Source organism: Galeopterus variegatus, unplaced genomic scaffold, assembly GCF_000696425.1.
Source record: "Galeopterus variegatus unplaced genomic scaffold, G_variegatus-3.0.2 Scaffold1757, whole genome shotgun sequence".
Taxonomy (NCBI): Eukaryota; Metazoa; Chordata; class Mammalia; order Dermoptera; family Cynocephalidae; genus Galeopterus; species Galeopterus variegatus.
In genome coordinates, this window is record NW_007727868.1 from 221,299 (window position 1) to 243,920 (window position 22,622).

Genomic DNA, 22,622 nt, shown 5'->3' on the forward strand with positions numbered 1-22,622 from the left:
TAAGAAAATGAAATTTATTGCTTACAGTTTTGGAGGCTGGGAAGTCCAAAGTCCAGGGAACCCATCTGGTGAGGGTCTTCTTTGATGGTGGCTTACAGCAATGCAGGGGGCTCACATGGCAGAAAATAGTGGAGCAGAGAAAGCGAGAGGCCAACCTCTTCACTCACTCTCCTTTTAAAGCCCTCAGGGCCACACGTGTGACCGCCAGGATTAATGCATTCACTAGAGCACTGTCCTACAACCTAATCACCTCTTTAAGGCCCCACCTTTCCATTCCCATAGTAGGACTTCTCACCCTCTTAATATTATCACAGTTGGGACCAGACTCCAACACATTAAACTTTTGGGAGGACACAATTCAATTCATAATATTCTACCCCTGGCCGCCCGCCAAACTCATGTCCTTTTCACACACAAATACATTCATTTCATCCCCAAAGTCTCAACTTGTTTCAATTTAAAGGTTCAAAGTCCAAAGTCCCATCTGTAAAATCAAAACAAGGAGATAACTTCCAAGATGCAATGGTGGAACAGTAATAGGGGTACATATTCCCATTCAAAAAGGAAGAAATAGGCCAAAAGAAAGGAGTAACAGGTCCTAAGTCATCCGAAACCCAGCAGGGCAGGTATTAAATCTCAAAGCTGGTGAGTCATGTACCTTGACTCCATGTTTGATGTCCCCTGCACGCTGGTGTCGGGGTTGGGTCCTCAAGTCCTCAGGCAGCTCCACTTCCATGACTTCCCTGGTCTGAGGCCATGCTTCAGCTCTCACAGGCTGCTGTTGCATGCTGGTAGCTACACAATTCTGGGATCTCCATGGTGGTCCTGCTCTCATGGCTCCACTAGACATGGCACTGTTGGAGTTTCTCTGCTGCAACCAGGCAGGACGTAATAGGGACATAAAAGGGACATGCCCCAGGGAGGCTGCTTATAAACATTCAGACTAGACTGGCACTAACCACCTTCTTGTCTGGCAGTTAATGAACTCATAATGAGCTAATGACAGCTTAATTACCCTAGATCTTCCCCCATGGCCAAATATTCCTCCCCTTAGATATGACAGAGAAACACTCTTGTCCCATAACAATACACAAACCCTCCCCTTTGGAATCCAAGGCACCTTGCAGAGATGCCTGTGCACAATGCTGTGCATACTTTCGCTTTTCAATAAAGTCCTATTGTTTGAATGTTCCCTGGGTCTATCCCTCTCTTCCTTTTCTTTTACTGAGCACCATGATGAAGACTCCACTTGGTCCTGTGAAGGATTTTTCTACAGTTTGACCAAAAACCTGGAACCACCATAAGATAACACAACTTGAACCCCACATTTCCATTTGGCATTGCTCTAGCGAAGGCTGTATGTGGTGACTCTGCCCCTGTGACAAATGTCTACCTGGGCTCCCAGGCTTTTCCATATATCCTTTGAAATCGTGGTGGAGGCTCCAAGCCTCCACAGCTCTGGCATTTTGTCAGCCTAAAGACCTAACACCATGGGCCGGCCCTGTGGCTCACTCGGGAGAGTGCGGCGATGGTAGCACCAAGGCCACGGGTTCGGATCCTGTATAGGGATGGCCAGTGCAATCACTGGCTGAGTGTGGTGCAGACCACACCTTGCGAAGGGTTGCGATCCCCTTACCTGTCAAAAAAAAAAAAAAAAAGACCTAACACCATGTGGACACCGCCAAGGCTTCCAGCATGTATCTTCCAAAGCTGTGGGTCCAGTCACACCTGTAGCCATTTAGCCACAGCTGGAGCAGCCAAAGCAGCTGTGGTGCTGGTGCTGGAAGCAGCTTCCCAAGATGGCCCTGTGCAGCGAGCCCAAGGAGGACATTTCATGTTTGTTTCCCAAGACCATTCTGTCTCCCTAGGCCTCTGGGTCTGTAATGGAAGGGTTGGTCCCAGAGGCTTCTGCAATGCCTTCAGGGTCTTTCTCCCCTTCTCTTGATAATCCCTTTCTTTTGTACTAATCTTCTTAGTACCATTGCATTTTTCTCCTGAAAATGTTCTCTGCTTCTCTACCACATGGCCAGGCCGCAAATTTTCCAAATCTTTATGCTCTGCTTCCATTTTAATTATACATTCTGCTTTATGTTATATCTTTTCTGCCATAACTCAGTGTAGGCTGTTGCAAGTAGCCATGCAGCTTCCTGAATGTTTTGCTGCTTAGACATTTCTTCTGCCAATTACTCTGGGTCAGTACCTTTAAATTTCACATTCCATAAAACTTTTGGGCATGAACAGAATGCAACCAAGTGCCTTGCCAGTTCATAGGAAGGGTAATCTTTGCCCCAGTTTCCAATAAGTCCCTTGCCAGCATGTAACCAGTCTCTAAGGTGTTCCAAACTTTCCCTCATCTTTTTGACTTCTGAGTCATCGTCCTCCAAACTCCTCCAACCTTTGACTAACACCCAGTTCCAAAGCCGCTTCCACATTTTCAAGCATTTGTTATATAAGCAAAGTCCCACTTCTCTGGTACCAATTTTCTGTATTAGTCCATTTCTGTTGCTTATAATGAAATACATGGAACTGGGTGATTTATAAGAATATGAAATTTATGGCTTGCAGTTTTGGAGGCTGGGAAGTCCAAAGTCCAGGGAACACATTTGGCAAGGGCCTTCTTTGGTGGTGACTTTAGAGCAATGCAGGAGTCTCACATGGCACAAAATGGCAGAGCAGAGAAAGACTCTCATACACTCTCCTTTTAAGCCCTCACAACCATGCCCCTGACCACCATTATTAATCCATTCACTACTGCATGGTCCTACAATGTAATCACCTATTCAAGGCCCCACCTTTCAATTACCATAATATGACTTCCCACCCTCTAAACACTGTCACAGTGGGGACCAATCCTCCAACATATTAAACTTTTTTTTTCCTCCCCCCAACATATTAAACTTTTGAGGGGACACAATTCAATCCATAACATGGGTGATTCTGACCACCTGCCAGGTGTGGACTCCAATGGGCTCATTGACTACCTTCACTTAGAATATCAGATGAGGTAAGTGGCTCTCCCAAGGCCACAGACTTTATTGGTGAGGAAACTGGGTTTCAGAAAGATTTAGTGGGGTTTCCCAGGCCACAGAGCTAATTAGGAATGAATGGAGTTACCAATGAGGCTTTTCTGTAGCTGTGGCTTCCTGCAGAGTGGCTGTAATGGATCTAACCACAGCCTGGGGGGGCCCTTGCCCTCCTGGAGGGTGGCAAGACAGTCAGGGTGACAAGGCAGAGTCAGGAGTTATTTTGGTGGCTTCAGGCGAGAATCGGGTCTTCTTAAGACCCTGCAGCCCTGAAACTTCGGCTGGTGACTGTGGGGACATTCTCTCTGCCAACACAGAGGGCAGGTGAAAGGAAGATTTAGCTCTCTTCTGTGTTTTGGTGAATTTGCCCTGAGTTTCAATGGGAGAACTGAGCTCCGTGGGATGTAATAACTGAATGAATGTTTGGAATAATAACAATTTAATGTGAGAACTTTTATTAAACACTTGCTATGTGCTGGGTGAGAAAGATCTGGGATCGCACTATTCACTGTCATGTTGAAAGGAACACGGACACCATAAGCCTTTTGATATGGACTGCCACATTGTGTCAAAGCCCTGGGAAACCACACTGAGAGACAGGTTGTCTTCTAGAGCCCAAGCTGAGGCTTTAGATTAAAAAGGCACACAGCATTGCTGGCTTGCACTGTAGCAATAGAACAGATCATTGCTAGCATTTATCTCACTATAAACTAGACACCTTCACAAGTTAATTTTATCCCTCGAGATGGGTATTATTATCCCAGTTTCATAGATGAAGAAACTAAGACTGAGCTAAGGGATTGACCAAGGTCACAGAGATGCAAGTGATATAGTCAAGACTCGAATCCAGGTGTGCCTGATATCAAAGCCCAAGCGCACAGAGATGAGCCACTTTGTCCCCTTTTCTGCTCTCTCTGACGGCTACATGCATGTCTCAGTAGACACCCATGTTATCCAAGGCAGGCATGGCATGCTGCACTGGGTTCTATACTCCCTGCTGCACCTAACACCATTCCCCACCCATTGTAAATAAGCAAAATTTACCAAATTGAGATAGAGAAATAAAGTAATGAAAGAGGCTTGCCTCCACACATAGAAATCTAGAACTTTTAGTCATTTTCACATGAAGCCATATCAAAATAAGAATAAACTGCTCAGAAAACAAGATGGGTTAAACAAAAAGTTGTAATCGATGAAATTATTTTTTCACTTGGTTTTCGATGAAACATTAAAAAGAAAATCTAAGGTGGGAAAAGGGGAGGAGGAAGGAGGTTATTGAAAAATTGGTTAATGGACACAAGGGCCGGCCTGGTGGTGCACTCGGTAGAGTGCGGCGCTTGGGAGTGTGGCGGCGCTCCCGCCGAGGGTTCGGATCCCATATAGGGATGGCCGGTTAGCTCACTGGGTGAGCGTGGTGCTGACAACACCAAGTCAAGGGTTAAGATCCCCTTACCGGTCATCTTTAAAAAACAAAACAAAACAAAAAAACCCAGAAATGTACTAGTCAACGATTCTTGCTGAAGCTTTTGCCGCCTTTTCAAAATCTGGAAGAAACACAGCGGTCGATTCCTTTAATTTCAGAAGCATGTGGCTCCATTTGTAATAATAAAAAAAAATATATTTTAATTACATCGACATCATTTCATTCGTAGGATTGACTTCAATAAAACGCACCTGCTGAACGAGTGGAGCTAAACTAGGGAAAGCCCGGTTGCCGTCACCGAGGTAACGGGGGCGGGGCCATTGCCGCATCCTGGGAAGCGCAGCGAGAACTCTCGGAGGAGGTTTGGCCCGCAGGCCACGCCGTAGATCGCGATGCATTCTGGGCCTTGGCAAGATGGCGTCCTCCTTGATGTGCTGATGAGAGTTTTACTGCAGCTCCAAACCAGAGGGCAAAACTCCCGTCACCCGAAAAGCCCACATTATCTATTTTCTCCGGGAGTCCACGTCGGCCGTTTCTCAGGACTCGTTCTCAGGCAGGAGACATCCACGGAGCCGGAGGCCAGGACCAGCCAGGCCGCGCGGACCCGGGGCTGAGGAACCGGCTGCGGGCGAGCACGATGGGCCGGTCCTGGCTCTGGTTGCAGCAGCTCAGGCGAGTGCGGGACCCGCAGGGCTGAGAGCGGCCGGAGGACATCCGAGGCGCTCTGAACCTGTTTCTCTCGGCCGGAGACCTCAGCCCCGTCGGCCCAGTCGGCGAACCGGCACCGAGAGCGGGCGGCCGGCCTGTCCTGGGATCTGCTGAGGCGTCGGAGGCCGAGAGCAGGGTCACCGTGAGGCCTCAAGTCTCTCACGCCTTTGACAGCTCCGCTCGCGGCCCCTCCGGGACCGTGCGGCCTCAGAAACAGCCAGTGGCTTGGGGCCTGGGGGTGCGTGTGTCTGTGCGGAGCTCCGCGGGCTGCCCCAGTCCCCACCAGCTCTTCGCACCCGCCTTCGACTTCCCGCGCAGAGTTAGACACAGGATCTCAGACTTGTGTCCGAGTACGGGTCTCCGCACCCTCTCCGTTCATTTATTTTACGACTCCCCTTTTTTTCTACTTCTTATTTCACCAATTCTGGTACAAACTAGTTTTTAAGGCTGGAGGTTCTCGAGCGCTTGTTGCCAAGGACTCCTCCACCTCCTCCCCCCGCAATGGAGTCCGAAATGCTGCAGTCGCCTCTTCTGGGACTCGGGGAGGAAGATGAGGCCGACCTTACGGACTGGAACCTGCCTTTGGCTTTTATGAAGAAGAGGCACTGTGAGAAAATCGAAGGCTCCAAGTCCTTAGCTCAGAGCTGGAGGATGAAGGATCGGGTAAGTGGATTCCGACGGCCCCCCTTGTACTTGGTAGTTTTTTTGTTTGTTTGTTTGTTTGTTTTTTAAACGAAGAAAGTTTAGAGCCAGAAGAGTTTCCTTGGGAAAACGCCGGTATTTTATTCCTAGCCACATGCTGCGAGTCAACTGAAAAGCAAGAGACATTTCAGACTTCAATTTTTGGTTGAAAAATGGGAAAGGCTGTTTTGGTTAGTCTTTATTAACTAGGTAGTGTTAATTAAGTTCAAACTGAGTTCCAAGTCAGACAAGAAAAGTTAAGCAAATTCGAAAATGCAGCATTGCAAGTATTTACATGCTCTTTGATATTCTCAGTGCTGTTAACATAGAGGAAAGACAACGTGGGACCTAACCCTTGTACCCACGTGGTTAGTCTACTTTTGTGGTTAGTCTACTTTTTTAATATCCGAGCTGGGTGAAGTGCAGAAATCTGATATAGTATGCTAGGAAACAAGATTACTGGAAAATGTTCAGCTAGTAACAAATTAATGCAAAGTTATTTTAAAGTTACAGTGAACTTCATTCTAGTCTTCTAAACAATTTCTCTTGAAGCCAGGCTCTCCTCCTTTTGTGTGGTGTCCTGTTGCCATAACTTGGAGACAAAATTTCTTCAATAGTGGAGTTAGGAACTTGGATCCAGGTTTTAGGGGGTCCTCCTGATGTTGGAGTGTGGACAGTAACTCACAAGCAGTGGTAGGAAAACAACCAATTTTGTTGAATCTGTCCTTCATCAACCACCATCTATTTTCTGGTCTCCAAAGCAAAAGGGTGGTAACTACGTCTATGCGCACTTTAATTTGTCTTTTTGCGATTTATTTTTCCTTCCAAGCTGCTTTTATTTATTTGAACATTCAGTGGTATAAAGGGGGCAGTTGGTATTACTACGTGATTTCCGTTAGGCTTATGTATATGTTTATAGAAGATTATTATTTTTTAGTATATGATTTTGAAATTATATAAGAACATTTATGGTAATTCTAGCCATTCAGTCACTAGTGACCAATGCTTCAGTTATTGATTTGGCTAACTTTTAAAAAGTTAGGAAAGTTTATTTTATCCAAAAGCATTAAGGAGTAAAACTAATCGGCCATTGGGAGGGGTTGTATAAAGTCTGTCTTATGGACATCTTTAGTACTAATTATGTAGTTAAAAGCTTTTGTGGATGCTATGCATATATGAAAAGCAACTTACTTTATTTTTTTGGTGTTTTATCTTTTTTCTTTTTTTTGGCTGACTGGTACAGGGACCTTGGTGTTATCAGCACCGTGCTCTAACCAACTGAACTTACTGGCCAGCCTGAAAAGAAATTTACTTTAAAGCAACTCTGTCTAATCACTTTTTAATTCTGTTTGGAGGATTTTTGTTGTTGTTGTTGTTGTCATTGGCTGGCCAGTACAGGAATCGAACCCTGGACCTTGGTGTTTTCAATACCACACTTTAAGCAATTGGAGGGCAATTTTTTTGGTTGTTCTTTTGAATTGTGGTTCCCTCTGCTACCCTATACCTATGTTCAAACTGTTCAGAACTGATTACTGAATATGTTTTGACCTTTTAATTAAAACATTAATTTATAAATGATCAACAGTTCCTGATAAGCGCCTTACAGGTTGTTTTTTTATTTTTTATTTTTTTCCTTTTTGTCTTTTTTACTGACCGGTAACGGGATCGCAACCCTTGGTGTCGCGCCCGTACCGGGGACCGGCAACGGGATCGCAACCCTCGGTGTCGCGCCCGCACCAGTCTCCACATGGGATCCGAACCCTCGGCGGGAGCGCCGCTGCGCTCCCAAGCGGCGCACTCTCCAGTGCGCCACCAGGCCGGCCCAGCCTTACAGGTTATTAAGAGAAACAAAAGTTCTGTAAATCTTAGTAACTACTGAGATTGCTACTTAGAAAAGAGCAAGGGAAGAAGTTTTGCTGTAACCCACGTTTGCAAATTGTTCAATAAAGAAGAAAATTAGCAGGTACCATTTTTAAAGTTTGCATGAAACTCAGCAACCGTAATAACTTCGTATAGCATACATTATACGAAGTTATACGAGCGGGAGCGCCGCTGCGCTCCCAAGCGGCGCACTCTCCAGTGCGCCACCAGGCCGGCCCAGCCTTACAGGTTATTAAGAGAAACAAAAGTTCTGTAAATCTTAGTAACTACTGAGATTGCTACTTAGAAAAGAGCAAGGGAAGAAGTTTTGCTGTAACCCACGTTTGCAAATTGTTCAATAAAGAAGAAAATTAGCAGGTACCATTTTTAAAGTTTGTGAGAGTTTGTCATCTTAAAGAGCCCTGTAGTCTCCTTCCTTATGTCAGACCCTGAGGGGACCTTTCCAGTACACCATACTAGGACAAAGGTTGCAAATTCAAATGATACAAAGAGTTGGAAAGTAGCATAAATAAATGAAATAGGCCAGAATTGAGAATAACGGCAGATGTTCAAAGACAAACACAGGTGGTATTTGACTCAGTGTCTGGTGGATTTTCTGGAGGGTGGGAACAGTAGGGCTCTGGAGTATACATGTCACAGGTGAAGGGGCGGCTGGACCTTGGCCACGTCTCTCTCTCTTTTTCTTTGATAAGCCAGAAAACTTTTTTGTTTTTTAATGTGAAGTCTTACACGCTTGGGAGTGTGGCGGCGCTCCCGCCGAGGGTTCGGATCCCATATAGAGACCAGTCCACTCACTGGTTGAGCGCGGTGTGGGCGTGACACCGAGGGTTGCGATCCCGTTGCCGGTCACGAAAAAAAAAAAGACAAAAAAAAAAAAAGAAAGAAATTAATTCAGCCAAACACTCTGGTTCACAACTTTTTAAGTTCCAACTTCCACAAAGTCCCAGGGCATTGACACAATGCAGCCAAGTTCCTTGCCAATACATAGCAAGGTTGATCTCCACCCTGGTTTCCAATAAGTCCCTTCTCATTTACATCTGATACCTTCTTAGAGTGGTCTATATAGTCCATATTTCCATAAGCAGACTGCTCACGAACATTCCAAACTTTCCCTGGTTTTCTTGTCTTCTAAACTTTCACCAGCATCTAGGCTTTTTCTACCTTGTTCCTCCAAATTCTTCCAGCCCCTCCTCAACACCCAGTTCCAAAGCAGCGGGATCGCAACCCTCGGTGTTGCTCCCATGCCTCGCTCAGCCAGTGAGCGGGAACCGGCCTGTATGTGGGATCCGAACCCTCGGTGGGAGCGCCGCCGCGCTTCTCAAGCGGTGCACTATAGCAGTGCGCCACCGGGCCGGCCCGAAGTCTTACAATTTTTAAGTATTGGTACTAATTCAGATGTTACAGAACAGTGCAGTCCAACACTGCAGGCTAAACAAAGTCCATTTGGGGCACGTTTTGGCTAGTGGGTTACTTGTGTGACTTCTACTCTATTATGGCAACTCTAGGCAGCCGCTCTGACTCTGGAAACCTGGAGCACCCAGGCCTCCAGACCAAACTGTCCCACCGTGCGGGAGGTGGCCTCCAGAAGTCTAATGCTTTGTAAAGCAACACGTGTGGGCCTGGTTGTACTGTACCAGGAGCGACATTGACCAGTTCCTAGTGGCATTGACTGTCCTAAATGCAGGCTCAGTTTTTGCTTCATCCTGTGATTAATATGTAAGCCCATATAATTTTATTCTGTATATAAATTAATGATTACTTACTGGTGTCTTACGTAGCGGCCTTGTTACAGATTCCTAAAATTGACATTTTTCCCCAAGTTGACTGATGACTCCAAGAAGTTTTCTGTCACTCAGCATTCAGCATCCTTCCAGAGCTACAGCACATGTCCACTCTCAGTTGGGATTCCTATAATCTTTGTTTTGAATAGTCCTGGTTTTCAAGTGTCACTATTACCACATTTTAATTACTGTTATGCATTGCTTAATGACTGGGAATACATCTGAGAAATGCATTGTTAGGTGATTCAGTCCTCATGCAAACATCGTAGGGTGCACCTGCACAAACCAGAATGGTATGGCCTACTGCAGGCACCTAGGCTGCATGGTATATCCTGCTGCTCCTAGGCTACAGACCCGGCCAACATGTGACTATGCTGAATGCCTTAGGCAACTGTAACACAATGGTATTTGTGTATCTAAAAATATCTAAACACAGAAAAATATCTAAACTACAATGTTACCTCAGCTCTGGCATCACTAAGTGATAGGAGTTTTTCATCTCCATTATAACCTGATGGGATTACTGTCATATATGTGGTCTGGCATTGACCGAAATGTCATTATGTGGTGCTTGAATGTGCTAAGTTACTGTTAGATGAATGTATCTCCCCCATTGTGTTTTACTATGCTACTTTATAGTTATCACAGAGTTCATTTTCCCACTGGAAAGTGGGGATAATTGGTCTTCATTTTTTTTTCTTTGGCTTTTGCCTGGTACGGGTTTAGAACCTTGCACTTTGGTGTTATCAGCACCATGCTCTAAAGCAAGTGAGCTAACCAGCTAGCCTGCTGGTTTCGGATCTTTTGCCTGGAATATTTGGGATAGAACCAGAGAGCTATTGCTCTGAAAGAAACCACTGATGGACACACTATGTCTACATGCATGTACAACCATTGACAGACACTATTTCTGCACACGTGTAGGACAGACATGCTATTTCTACACATATAGAACCACTGACAGACCTGCTTTGTCTACACATGTGTCAGACCACCAACAGACATGTTGTGTCTGCATGTGTGTAGATGTACCTATGAAATAAGGAAGCCTATTTCCTAAGCCAGTCTCTAGGTGCAGTGTATGGCTGGCTTTGTAGCCATACTTTGAACAAGCCATGGAGGAAGCAGAGTAGGTACATTAAACTAATACACAGGTGTTACAATGTTTAGATTGTCCTTCAAGCAAGGGTAAACAGTAATACTTTATAATCGCATGTTGCTCCTTCTACTCACCTCACCTCACATCATCTCCTCAATCTACTCCAATCAGGCTGTTCCACTCCACCGAGACTGCTCTCGACATGGTCACCATTTGCTGCTAATCTAAAGGTCCCTTCTTTGTCCTTGGCTTATTTGACCTTTGGCAGCATTCCACACGGTTGGCCACTCCCTCCATCATGAAACTCTTTCCTTGCTTGCTTCTGTGTCTTCATAAAAGTCCAGATTTTCCTCTTAGGTCACCAATTTTTCCTTCTCAGTCTCCTTTGCTCTTTGACATCTAAATGTGGGAGCACCAAGGACTTGATCTCGGACCCCTTTCTCTGTTTTGTGTGTGTGCCTCCCTAGCTGATCTCATCTAGGTCTGTGGTTTTAAATGCTGTTCACATGCCAGTGACCTCAAGCCCCCGATCTTAGCTCTGACCTGCCCTGAAAGGCCTGCCTCAGATCCCTGATTGTCTGCTTTGCCATAGTTTTCTCCGTCACAACATAACCACAACCACCACCCACTCAGTTGTTCAAGCCGCAGATCTAGAGTTTACCCTTAATTCTTTACTCTTCCTCTCCTTGTTGCCCATTCCAATTAAGCACTGGAACCTGTCAGCAGCTGGCCAGTGTAGGGATTGAATCCTGCACCTTGGTGCTGTCACCACCACACTGTAACCAGCTGAGCAACCGGCTAGACCCAAAGCATATTTATATTGGACTGCTTCATTCGTCTCCACCGCAGTGATCCTAGTCCATGCAGCCACCATCTCTTGTCTGGATGAGTACAATCATGTCCTGACTGGTCTCCCTACAACCACTCATGCCCTACAACCAATTCTTCGCATAATCGTCAGAGGGATCTTTTAAAAGTGTAAATGAGGTTTCGATACTTCCTTACTGGTGCTCTCCACTGGCTTTCTCAGTCCTTGAAGTAGAATGCAAACTCCTCTCGTTGGTTTGCAAAGCCTTCGTGATCTAGCCTCTACTGGCTTTTCTGCTTCTTGGGTAGAAATGCCTGGAATGTTAGGTTACTTCCTCAGAGAGGCCTCCCCAGTCACCCCATCTGCAGCAGCTACCCAGTCACTCCCAATCACTTGTGATTGCTCTTTATTTCTCTGATATTTTTCTCCATACTCCGTCCCCCAGAAGTGAGCTTTTTAGTCCATAGGCATGTAGTGCTTGGCACGAAGTAGGGATTCAATAAAAATGTACTGATGAAAAAATGAATAGTTTATAAGAGGCTTCCACATGGATCATCACTTTTAAGGCTCAGCAGCACTGTAAGTTACTTAGGGATTATCTCCATGTTATTGATGAGGAAACTGAGGCTTTAATTAAATGGCTTGCCTAAAGTTACATAAGTTACATGTGTAGCAATGAGATGAAGTGGAACTTGAGAAAAAAGCCTACTTAAAAAAAGCCAAAACTAAACGGTATCATAATGTCTCAACTGAAAAATTCACAGGGGTTTAAAACAAAATATATTGGGACGATAACGTGAGTGGTGTTAGTGATGCAGAAAGAGAGAGTGGACAAACATTAAACAGGCTGAGAGCAATGCGGAGGTGTAGCCTAGCTCAGTGTGCTCCCAGAGTGCTCCTGGGGTTCCCAAAGACCCTTCCAGGGGTCCATGAGGTCAAAACTATTTTCATAGTAACAGACGACATTATTGGCCTTTTCCACTGTGTTGATACCTACATTGATGGTGCACAAGTGATGGTGGGTAAAACAGCTGGCATCCTAGTATGGATCAAGACAGTGGTGTCAAACAGTACCAGTAGTTATTGTTTCTTTGCCAGGTGCTTGCATTAAAAAAAAGAAAAAAAAAATTCTAGTTTCACTTGAGAATGTCCTTGATAAAGCATTGAAAATGATTAGTTTTATTGAACCTCAGCTCTTGGGCACATACCTTTTTATACTGTGCATGGCGACCTTCCCACTGCATGTGCAATTTGGTGGCTGTCTAGAGGAGGAGCACTTGTGGGCTGTGAGCCACCAGCTGCTGTGTTCATGGACACTGTGTGCCCTCACGGTGTGAGGAGGACTGGAAGGACAACTCTGGGTATTCAGGCTTGGGTATTTGGCAGTCATATTCTCGAAAATGAACCAAGTGAGCTGTCAATTCCAGGAAAACAACTGACAATATTTGTTGCCAGTGATAAAATTTGAGCTTTCAAGTGAAAGTTAGAGTCTTGGAAAACTTGTAATTGCCACTGTAAGCTTGACAGCTTCCCAATACTTAAAGACTTTTCTGATGAGATCATGGTGATGTTAATGAATATGATTTATTTTTGGCTATTGTAGAATGAAGTGTCCACATTTGGGACATATGCATAATTCAGTGAACCAATATTTCTGAATGACCCAGTATTACAAAATCATCCGTAGGAAAAAGATCCATTCAAAGTTAAACCAATGGATTTCAATATAATAGGATACAAAATGTTCATTGATAGGATTTCAGATAGATTATATATTCTTTTTTATTTCCAACTCAGATAGATTGCAACAAACCTTTAAGAAACTATTACTTACTGAATTTTTTTTTTTTTCCTTTTTGTCTTTTTTCGTGTCCGGCAACGGATCGCAACACTCAGTGTCGTGCCCGTACCGTACCGGGACCGGCAACGGAATCGCAACCCTCGGTGCTGCGCCCGCACCTCGCTCAGCCAGTGAGCGGGAACCGGTCTGTATGTGGGATCCGAACCCTCGGCGGGAGTGCCGCCGCACTCCCAAGCGGCGCACTGTAGCAGTGCGCCACCGGGCCAGCCCACTTACTGAGTTTTGATGTAATATCAAAGAAGAATATTCTCAATTATTTGGATGTTCTGATACTCCTCTTTCTAACTACTTATCTTTGTGAGACCGGATTTTCCTCATATACTTCAAGCAAAACAACATATCAGTACAGATTGAGTGAAAATAAATATGAGAAGCCAGATATCGAAGACATTTGCAAAAATGTAAAATAGTGCTGCTGGTCTCTCTAACAATTTTTTGAAAATATCGTGAGTTTTCATAGAATTATGTTATTTGAATATATAATGAGTTTATAATTATTTTCAAATGAATTCATATATATGTTAAATTTTTCTTTCTGTTTTATACTATAATATAGAAAGTGTTGATAAATGTAATTCATAAAAGAAGCTCTTGGGGGGCCTTCAAGAATCTTTTTTCCGCCACACTTCTCATTCAAGCATCTTTACAAGTGTAAAGGGGCCTGCTGTCAGAAGTCTGAGAATGGTTAGTGTAGTTAAGAGAAAGTGAGCACCAAACTTAAACCAGGAAGAAGAGCTCGCAGATACCAGGTGGTTGGCCAGAAATGTCAGTGATGTGAATGAACTGTGATTGAGACACCTAGGGGACCTAACCTGCTGTTGCACTCTTTCTATTCTGCTGGCGTTGGGAACTGTTGGTCTCCAGACCTGGGGCTGGGACTGTGTTTTCAAAGAGCCTGTGTGATGGTGAAGGCAGGTGCCCAACGTGTAGCCATTGTCAGGGCCTCTTCTTCCTCCAGACTTCTAGTGTGTGTCCAGAGAGAGGAGACGCACCACCTCTTACCCAGGAGGAAGTTGTTCTGTGAGTGGAGGAACGTGACCCAGTCTGCAAGGAGGGGACTGGTTGAGTGCTCACTTGTAGGGTGCTTGCCCCCCAAGGCCCTGTTGTCTAGGAGGACAGATAGACATGTCAGCGCCTAATTATAATACACTGTTATAAGTGTCAGTCTTTTGGTGGCTGGCCAGTATGGGAACCTGAACCCTTGACCCTGGTGTTATTGACACCATGCTCTAACCAACTGAGTTAACTGGGCAGCCCATAAGTGTCAATCTTAGTGTTTACCTGGAACACCTTGATTTTATATTACATAAGTAAATCATTTGTGTTGAGCTACATTTATGAAACATATAAATCATTCTCATTGACCAGCATGAAACTCAGCAACAATGACTTAATGTGGTTGGTGATGGAAGCTGTTTCAGGAGTTAAGATGGGGAATGTCATACATGGGTTTGTGTTTCTAAAGATCTTATTGGCAGGGCCAGCCCGTGGCTCACTTGGGAGTGTGCAGTGCTGATAACACCAAGGCCGCGGGTTCGGATCCCTATATAGGGATGGCTGGTTTGCTCACCTGGGAGAGCGTGGTGCTGACAACACCAAGTCAAGGGTTAAGATCTTTACCCTTACTGGTCATCTTAAAAAAAAAAAAAAAAAAAAAAAAGATTTTTTTTTTTTTTTAAGATGACCAGTAAGGGTAAAGATCTTAACCCTTGCCTTGGTGTTGTCAGCGCCACGCTCTCCCAGGTGAGCAAACCAGCCATCCCTATATAGGGATGGCTGGTTTGCTCACCTGGGAGAGCGTGGCGCTGACAACACCAAGGCAAGGGTTAAGATCTTTACCCTTACTGGTCATCTTAAAAAAAAAAAAAAAAAAAAAAAAAAGATCTTATTGGCTGTGGGTGGAGTCGGGGGTTTGGAGGTGGGAACACCAGGTATAGGGTGTTGTGGTAATCCAGTTGAGAAACCACAAGGACCCCAAAAGAGGCCACTGCAGTAGGGATGGAGCACAGGACATGGATTCTACTGATTTGGAGAAGGTAGAATGAATAGAATCTGGTTAGAATTCGGGGGTTAAAGAGTGGGTGGAGTTTGTGAACCAGGTGTCCTCTCAGCTGGTGTAGTTACTCTCTTTATTTGCACTTGAAGCATATGGACTTTTCATTGGCCTGTCTCATATGAGTCTCAGGAGTCACAAAGAGACGACCTAGCTTTTTTAAAAACCTGCCTTAAAAAATGTGCTGTGTTCCATTTTGAACAACATGCTGTGGAAGAGTCCTGAAATGGATAAGAATATTTCCACCTCATTATCACCTTGTATAATTCTAAAGCTAGAGTTTTAACAAGATAGCATGGGGATTATATATAGATGGTGTCCTCCAGGTTTGTGACTCTATCCTCCTTTTATTCAAGACATTAAAAAGGTACTTTGGTCATCTACAATATTTGTTGCAGTAGAGCTGAAGTTTGATGCTTTTTTCTTTTATGTCTGATTAAATATATAGAAAATGCCATTCCAGTAAATATTTGGCATTATATGTTAATGCCTTAAATGTGTTTGTGAACCAGGTACTGTCAGGTACTTAAACTTGTCACGTAGGTAGTTGTGAATCTGCCAAGAATTTTCATGCCTTCAGAGGCAGAACAGGAAACAGCTGAAGAGGGGGTAGTCACTGATGACAAGTTTCGATTTTATCCAGCCGTATGTATTTTTTTCAGATGTCTTTTGTTCTTGACTAGCACTATTTTATATTTTTAAGGTTCTGATATAATTCTAAACTTACAGAAAATTGTGAAGATAGTGTAATGAACTTCCTTATGCCCTTTATCCACATTCACCAGTTACTTAGTTTTGCCTCGCTTGCTTTATCTTCCTCTAGTTACATGTGTAAATACATCGTTTTTCCCCGAACCACTGAAGTTGGAGACACTGTCCCCCTTTACTGCTAAATACTTGTGTGTATCTCCTAGGAACAAGGACATTCTCTTAGGTAACCACAGAATAGTTGTGAAAATCAGGACATTTATCCCTGATATAGTACTACTATTAATGTACAGTTACATTAATGTCTGTCCCAGTAATGCCCACTTTATTAACAATTTCTGCCCCTCTCCCCATCCAGGATCACTCATTGTGTGTAGTGGTCAGGTTTATGTAACCTACTTTAAGGAGTTTTTCAGCTTTTCATAGAATTTCTTGACCTTGCTTTTTTTTTTTTATAATTGTGGTAAAATTTGCCATTTTAACCCCTTTTTGCCTTTTTTTGTTGTTGTTGGCTGGCCTGTGTGGGGATCCAAACCCTTGACCTTGGTGTTACAAGGCTGCACTCTGACTGACTGACCTATCCTGCCAGCCCCTATTTTAACCATTTTTAAGTGCACAGTTAGTGGCATTAAGTACATTTACAGTGTTGTGCAACCATCACCACTGTTCATCTCCAGAACTTTTTCACTTTCTCAGCTGAAACTCTGTCCCCATTAAACACCAGCTCCCCATTCCCCTGTCCTCAGCCTTCGTTCTCTCTGTCTTGACACAGGGCATCCCACTCTCCGCCTTCCATGCTTGCCATTTCCTCCCTAGCAGTGAGCATGGCTCCACTGTCCTCCTTCAGTCATCGGTTCCAGCTGGAATGCACCAGAGGGAGTCTCCTAATTGCTAAACTGTAACACATGGGAAAGCAAACCCACTAAGTCACTGATAAATTGTTTTTTGAGGTAAACTTTGCATACACTGAAATGCACAAATCTGAGCTATTAGTTTTTATTATCTAAAGGTAAGTATCAGGGTTTGCTGGTGTTTTGTGGGGAGACCGTTGTTTTATAAACATGTTAGCACCATGTACATTTATGCTACTGAGCATGGGATCGGTGGGATGTAAGGGCACACGAGAGATGGTCACAGCCCTTGAGGGACTTGCGGCTTATGAGAGAAGAATGGCGTTCTTATGATAAGTTAAGTAAAATCACGGTGTGGTAGTTTATCTGCACTTGAGTAACAGGGTAGTGATTCAAGCCTTTCTGCCCACTGGACATTCCTGAGGCGTCTGCTCTGCACGAGGCACTTGGCTGAGTCCTGTGCTGGTGCCTCAGGGAGTTGGTGGATAAGATGAAAGTCTGCGGGCTTAGGTAGAGTGGTTGGGGTGCAGGTGGAGAAAGGGCAGTGAATTCAGCAATAACTGATTTATGGAATTTAGTAATTCAGCTATTATTATTGAGTGCCTTCTGTGTGCCAGGCACTGTGCTGAGTGTTGGTGATATGTTAGTGAATAATTCCTGCTTTTAAGGCATTTACCAGTTTATCAGGGAAGATGGATAGACACAGCAGTGCAAGAGGCGCGGTGGGTGGAGTGGTGCCAGCTGGGTACAGGGTACAGAGAAAGGCCTCCTGGCAGCCAGTACCTGAAAAAGAATAGAAAGTAGCTCGGAATAGAAAGAAGGGGGAGGATGGGAGGTTCAGGCAGAGAAGCCAGGCCACTTAAGAGCAGAGCGGTACGAGAACGGGGTGTTTGGGGGATGCAGGGCTTTTCGGCTGCGCCTCCTGAGAGAGACCTTCCCTCCTCCTGTGTGAGTGGGCAGCCCACCCCACCCCGGGCACCATTCCTGGCCTGGCTGCACTACCAGCTCCCTATCCCTCCGTGATGTGTGTGTTTTGTCTCCCGCAAAAGAAAGTGTGTAAAGAGCAGGGACTTCGTGATGTTTACTGCTGTGGCCCCCGCTGTTCACAGAGTGACTGGCAGGTAGCAGGTGATCAATAACTATTTGGTGAGTGAATGAACGGCAGAGAATGTTAAGAAATACTAAGAGATCTATGAGCTCAGAGAGGTGAGCAGGACAGATCCCAACAAGCTTTATAAGGCTGTAGGAATTTGGATTTTATCTTGAGGACAATTGAGAAAGGTTTTAGATCAGGATAGTGACATGATCAGGATTGCATTTTAGGAAGATTCCTCTGGCTGCAGAGAGAGAGAGAGTGTGTGTGTGTGTGTGTGTGTGTGTGTCCTATGTATATGTGCGAGAGACTGTGTTTATGCATGTGTGTGTATGTGTTATATGTGTATTTGTGTGAGTGCTTGTGTGTATGTGTGAGTGTGTGTTTGTGTATGTGTGTGTGTGTTAGGGAGGGAAATGGGACCGAGAGTGCCCTGAGGGTGGGAGGAGATGAGGGCTGGGGAGAAGCTAGTGGCAGCTTGAGTGAGGGGGTGCCAGTGTGGCCCGGCAGCCCTGGGAGCCCCTGGAGTCAGGATCGGTGGTGCTTGGTGATTGATTGGGTACAGGAGGTGGCAGGGCGATGTGCAGGCTTCTAGCTGGACGTAGGAGAGAGTTACAAAACGCTAGGTGTGTGGTTGTAGATATAGAGCACAGTTTTCCTTAAAGAATGTTTCAGTGGGACATGTTGAAAGTGTTGCCTAAAATGTTTGCCAGTCCCCGGCCCCCTGGGTGTCTGGCCTTCATTCGTGCCTGCTGTCCCTGTGCCCCTCCTCATTGTGGGTGTTGGTGAGAGCTGTGGCAATAAGAGACTTCACAGTGCACAGTGAACATCATTCAGTTTGATGTTTTCTTGGATAGCTTATTTTATCCTTAAAAGTTGACTAGACAGCAGTTTAAAGGTATATTAAAATAAAAGTACTGTCAAGATATTAGATCAAACTTTTCTTTTTCTGCATTTCCTCTAAGTCCTTACCTAGGTCCAGATTTAGCTTCCACCTAGGTGTGACTGTTGCAGATACAAAGTATCTTCTGCTCTTTGCTACAGTAGGTGTCCTGAATGTGCTTGCAGGCTGGGGCACGTAGTTTCATTGAGGACGAGACCATACTGCACCAAGAGCAAGCAGAAGAGTGTTTCCATGGTTTCCCGTCTGTTGCCGGCATGGCCTCACAGGCAGCAGAACCTGGATTAGACCTGCAGCCTGGCTCCAGGGCTCGGGCTGAAAAGAACCACTGGACAGTCTTTCATTTCATGCATACAGTTGTTTTCCCTAAGGTGTGGTTTTAGTGGGTCAGAAGGCATGAATATTTTCCCTGAAGAGTTTTTGTTCTTTAAATAAAACTTTATACTGAAAATGGTCTTAATACTTGAAAAATATTTTAACAGTTTTTATTGGAGTAACCCAGTTCCTTGAAAACGTGTGGTTTTTTTGTTCCTTCAGATTATAAAAATAATATATATCATTGTAAACTATTTAGGAAATATGGAAAAACATAACAATGAAAATAAAAATTATATAAAATCTTGCTATGCCACTTGCTGTGGTTTGAACATTTGTTGTGTCCCCTTCAAAATTCATGTTGAAATTTAAATCCCCAATGCAATAGTATTAAGAGGTGGGGCCTTGAGGAGGTGATTAGGCCCTGAGGGCTCTGCCCCCAGGGGTGGGATTGGTGCCCCTGTGAAGGGGCTGGAGGGAACTGGATAGACCCTTTTTGCCTTTCTGCCTTCTGCCACCTGAGGCACAGCAGAGACCATCATGGAAGCAGAAAGCAGCCTCACCAGACACCAAATCTGCTGACACCTTGGTCTTGGACTTCCCAGCCTCCAGAACTGTGAGAAAAAAATTTCTATTACTTATAAATTACCCAGGTATTTTGTTGTAGCAGCAGGAACTGAGTAAGACACCACTGTTAATATTTTGGTGTATTCTTTACTTCTTTGTCAGGTAGGACCTGAGCTGGACCCTGAGGAAGGATTTGGCTGGTTGGAATGTAGAGGGAAGGCCTGACCCTCCAGGGGTGTGAGTAGATGGTGTTTGTTTAAATGAAAGGAAGGCCGTTTTGGAGGTACAGTGAGAGAGAGTGCTCACATCTATGCTAGACTTCAATAAAATTTACTAAAAAATAAATTAAAAAATTTTAAGGGAGGTGCTTAATTTTAAAAGCCCTAATTTTTCTTGAAGTCAAGATGTTTGTTTTAGTTAGGGTCTTTTGGTTACAAAGAAGTTTCCCTTAAGTGAGCCTAAGCAACTATGTTTTGCAAGGATTCCCAGCACATCTTAAGTGCCTGATGAATTGCCACAGAGTGAACACACTTGTAAGCAGCACCAGATAAGAAACAGAACATGACAAGCCTACCCTGAAGTTCCTCTGTGCCTTCCCCAGTCACCATCTGCCCCCTCCTCGGGAAGCCACTCTCTTGGTTTCTAGGATTATATAATTGTACTCTTATTTCCGGTTTTTTTTCATTTACTGTTGTCTGAGATTCATGTTGTTGTGTGTGTAGCTGTGTCCGTCAATTCTCACTAAGGGTAGGATTCTACTGTACTGCGGTTTGTTTATTCACCTGCTGATGGACGCTGGGTGGTTTCCAGCATTTAGGCTATTACAGCTGTGCTGCAGTGAACATTCTGACGTGTCTTATGGGGAATACAAGTACCAGGTTCTCTTTGGATGATGGAGCATATGTGTACTCAGCCTTAGTAGATGCTGTTTTTCAATGTGGTTGTGCTGTTCATTGTCCCTACCAGAATGGTATGAGCTCCATTTCCTCCACACTCTTGCCAGCATTTGGAATACATGTTATCTTGAAAGCTTTGTAGAAAAGAAAACCTGTAGTCCTCACTCTGGAAATTTGTACAGATAATACTAGGAAGTGTCTCTTATATAGTAGAGTCTTTGTAACTTTGTTGTGAGACTGAGCCAGGGCCCTTGGTGATACTGAGAGAGATGTTTTGGTCAAACAGGGAGTTTAGTAGAAGCTGAATTGCTGGAGGAATAGTTGTTAAGAAGGGAAAAGGACAGGGAGACAGTGGTCACAGAGCTCAGAGTTTGGGAGGAGAGAAGTGGGCTGGTGTAAACAAATGCTTTTACTGCGAAGGAACAGTCCAGGGAAAGGTGAAAGGTGAAAGGTGGTGGGGAGTGGTGGAGGGAGAGGGGCTGTGGGTAGAGGTTGGGAGGGGCAAGAGCACCGAGTGTCTTTCTCTGCATGCTGTGTCTGTCTGCCGTCTGCAAACGTTTTTCATGTAGATTGACCTGTCTGACCCTGACAGCAGCTCTAGCAGGCATCTTTTGTTACAGTTGAATGAACTGAGGCTGTTTAGAGGGTGGCTGCCACACCCAGTGAGAAGCCCCACCTTCCACATGCCCTTTGTCAGTTCCCACAGTGCAGCCTCTGTCGAGGGTTCGCAGTGGTTTAGAGCCCCTCCTCAAGGACAGCCAGATAATCTTGAAGGGCTTTTTTAAGGACTGAAGAGGCAGGGTGGTCTCGAGTCCAACTGACCCTGGTGCCAGCAGGTTCCACAGCTTTCCAGCTGTCTGTTCTTGGTCTCTGTTTCCATGTTTTTCTCTGTAGAGTGGGTCTGAGACTACCTACCGCATAGAGCAGTTGTAAGATTAAATGGGGTGACATTTGTGAAGCACCTGGGACTGCTGGAGCAGTAGTTAAGGGTCCAGTAAATGATTGCTGTTATTATTCGGAGGGGAAGTGTCTTGAGCACCTTTTGCCTTTTGTCTGCGTGCTCATTATTGTATAGTTACTAATCAGCCCGATCCTATTTTTGTGTGGTAGCTTAGCTATTGCAAATGATTGAATATTTGGAAGAAAAAGACCAGAAACTGCATCCTGTTGACAGCAAGCTGTGCTTGGAATTTTCCTCAGTTGGTGAGGTGCAAAAGTTGTTCAGGTGACCACCATCCTACTAGAAGTTCCAAACTGGGCAGGCTTGGATTACTTTTTTCTTTTTTTTAACCCTTTACAGCGACCCCACCCTTTTTCCTGGCAAGACGTGGGCTCTCCCCAGATCCAGGCTCTACCTGAGTAGTTGAAGTGGGGTTCTAGTAAATGTCATTGTAGATTTATCAAAAACTAGACTTTACGATGCATTTTTCATAAATCAGTGTTTCTGAACACTCTATGGAAAATAAGTTAAAAAAAAAATGATTCTTGCAAGCAAGCCATCATGGCCAGTATTAGGTACTCAGTAATAGCTTTCACGTTTTCTTTAGACATCAAATTTACTTCATTCAGAACTAATATTCTCGTAAAAACAGTTCTGAAAATCTACCAAATCAGACTGGGAAGGAGAGATCTTATTGCTTACTTCTTTCCCATAAAGGTACTACAACGATGACATTTTTTCAGCCCCATATTTATCTGGTCTGTGAAGTAAACTGCCTGGGTTTAATAGCAACTACTGTGAGACATTTTCTGAGCATGTCCTTGCTAAAAAGCCCTTCTTTGCTTCTGGTAATATCCCTGACTCGTTTACTCTGTATTTGTCTCTTCCGCAGGTGGGCTCATTGACACCCCCACCTCTCCTGGTCTTGCATTGTCCCAGGTCCCAGTTGAAATGAGCCGCAAGTAGGAACTCTTTCAGCTCTCCATTGGGAGTAAGGAGTGGGGCTGACCCAGAAGATGGGGGCTGGGCACTG

The 22,622-nt window shown here is 44.6% G+C and overlaps 2 protein-coding genes across 2 annotated transcripts in view; both read left to right on the forward strand.

Annotated features, from left to right (window-relative positions):
* NUP107 (nucleoporin 107kDa) overlaps positions 1–5,478 on the forward strand; it is a 63,287-nt gene extending 57,809 nt beyond the window's left edge. Inside the window, exon 26 of the mRNA XM_008578789.1 lies at positions 5,329–5,478. Coding sequence (XP_008577011.1) covers positions 5,329–5,478 — 150 coding nt within the window. The remainder of the gene's footprint in view (positions 1–5,328) is intronic.
* Positions 4,835–22,622, forward strand: part of LOC103595402 (regulatory-associated protein of mTOR-like) — a gene marked incomplete at its 3' end in the record, with an annotated part of 96,914 nt that continues 79,126 nt past the window's right edge. Inside the window, exon 1 of the mRNA XM_008578790.1 lies at positions 4,835–5,817. Coding sequence (XP_008577012.1) covers positions 5,656–5,817 — 162 coding nt within the window. The remainder of the gene's footprint in view (positions 5,818–22,622) is intronic.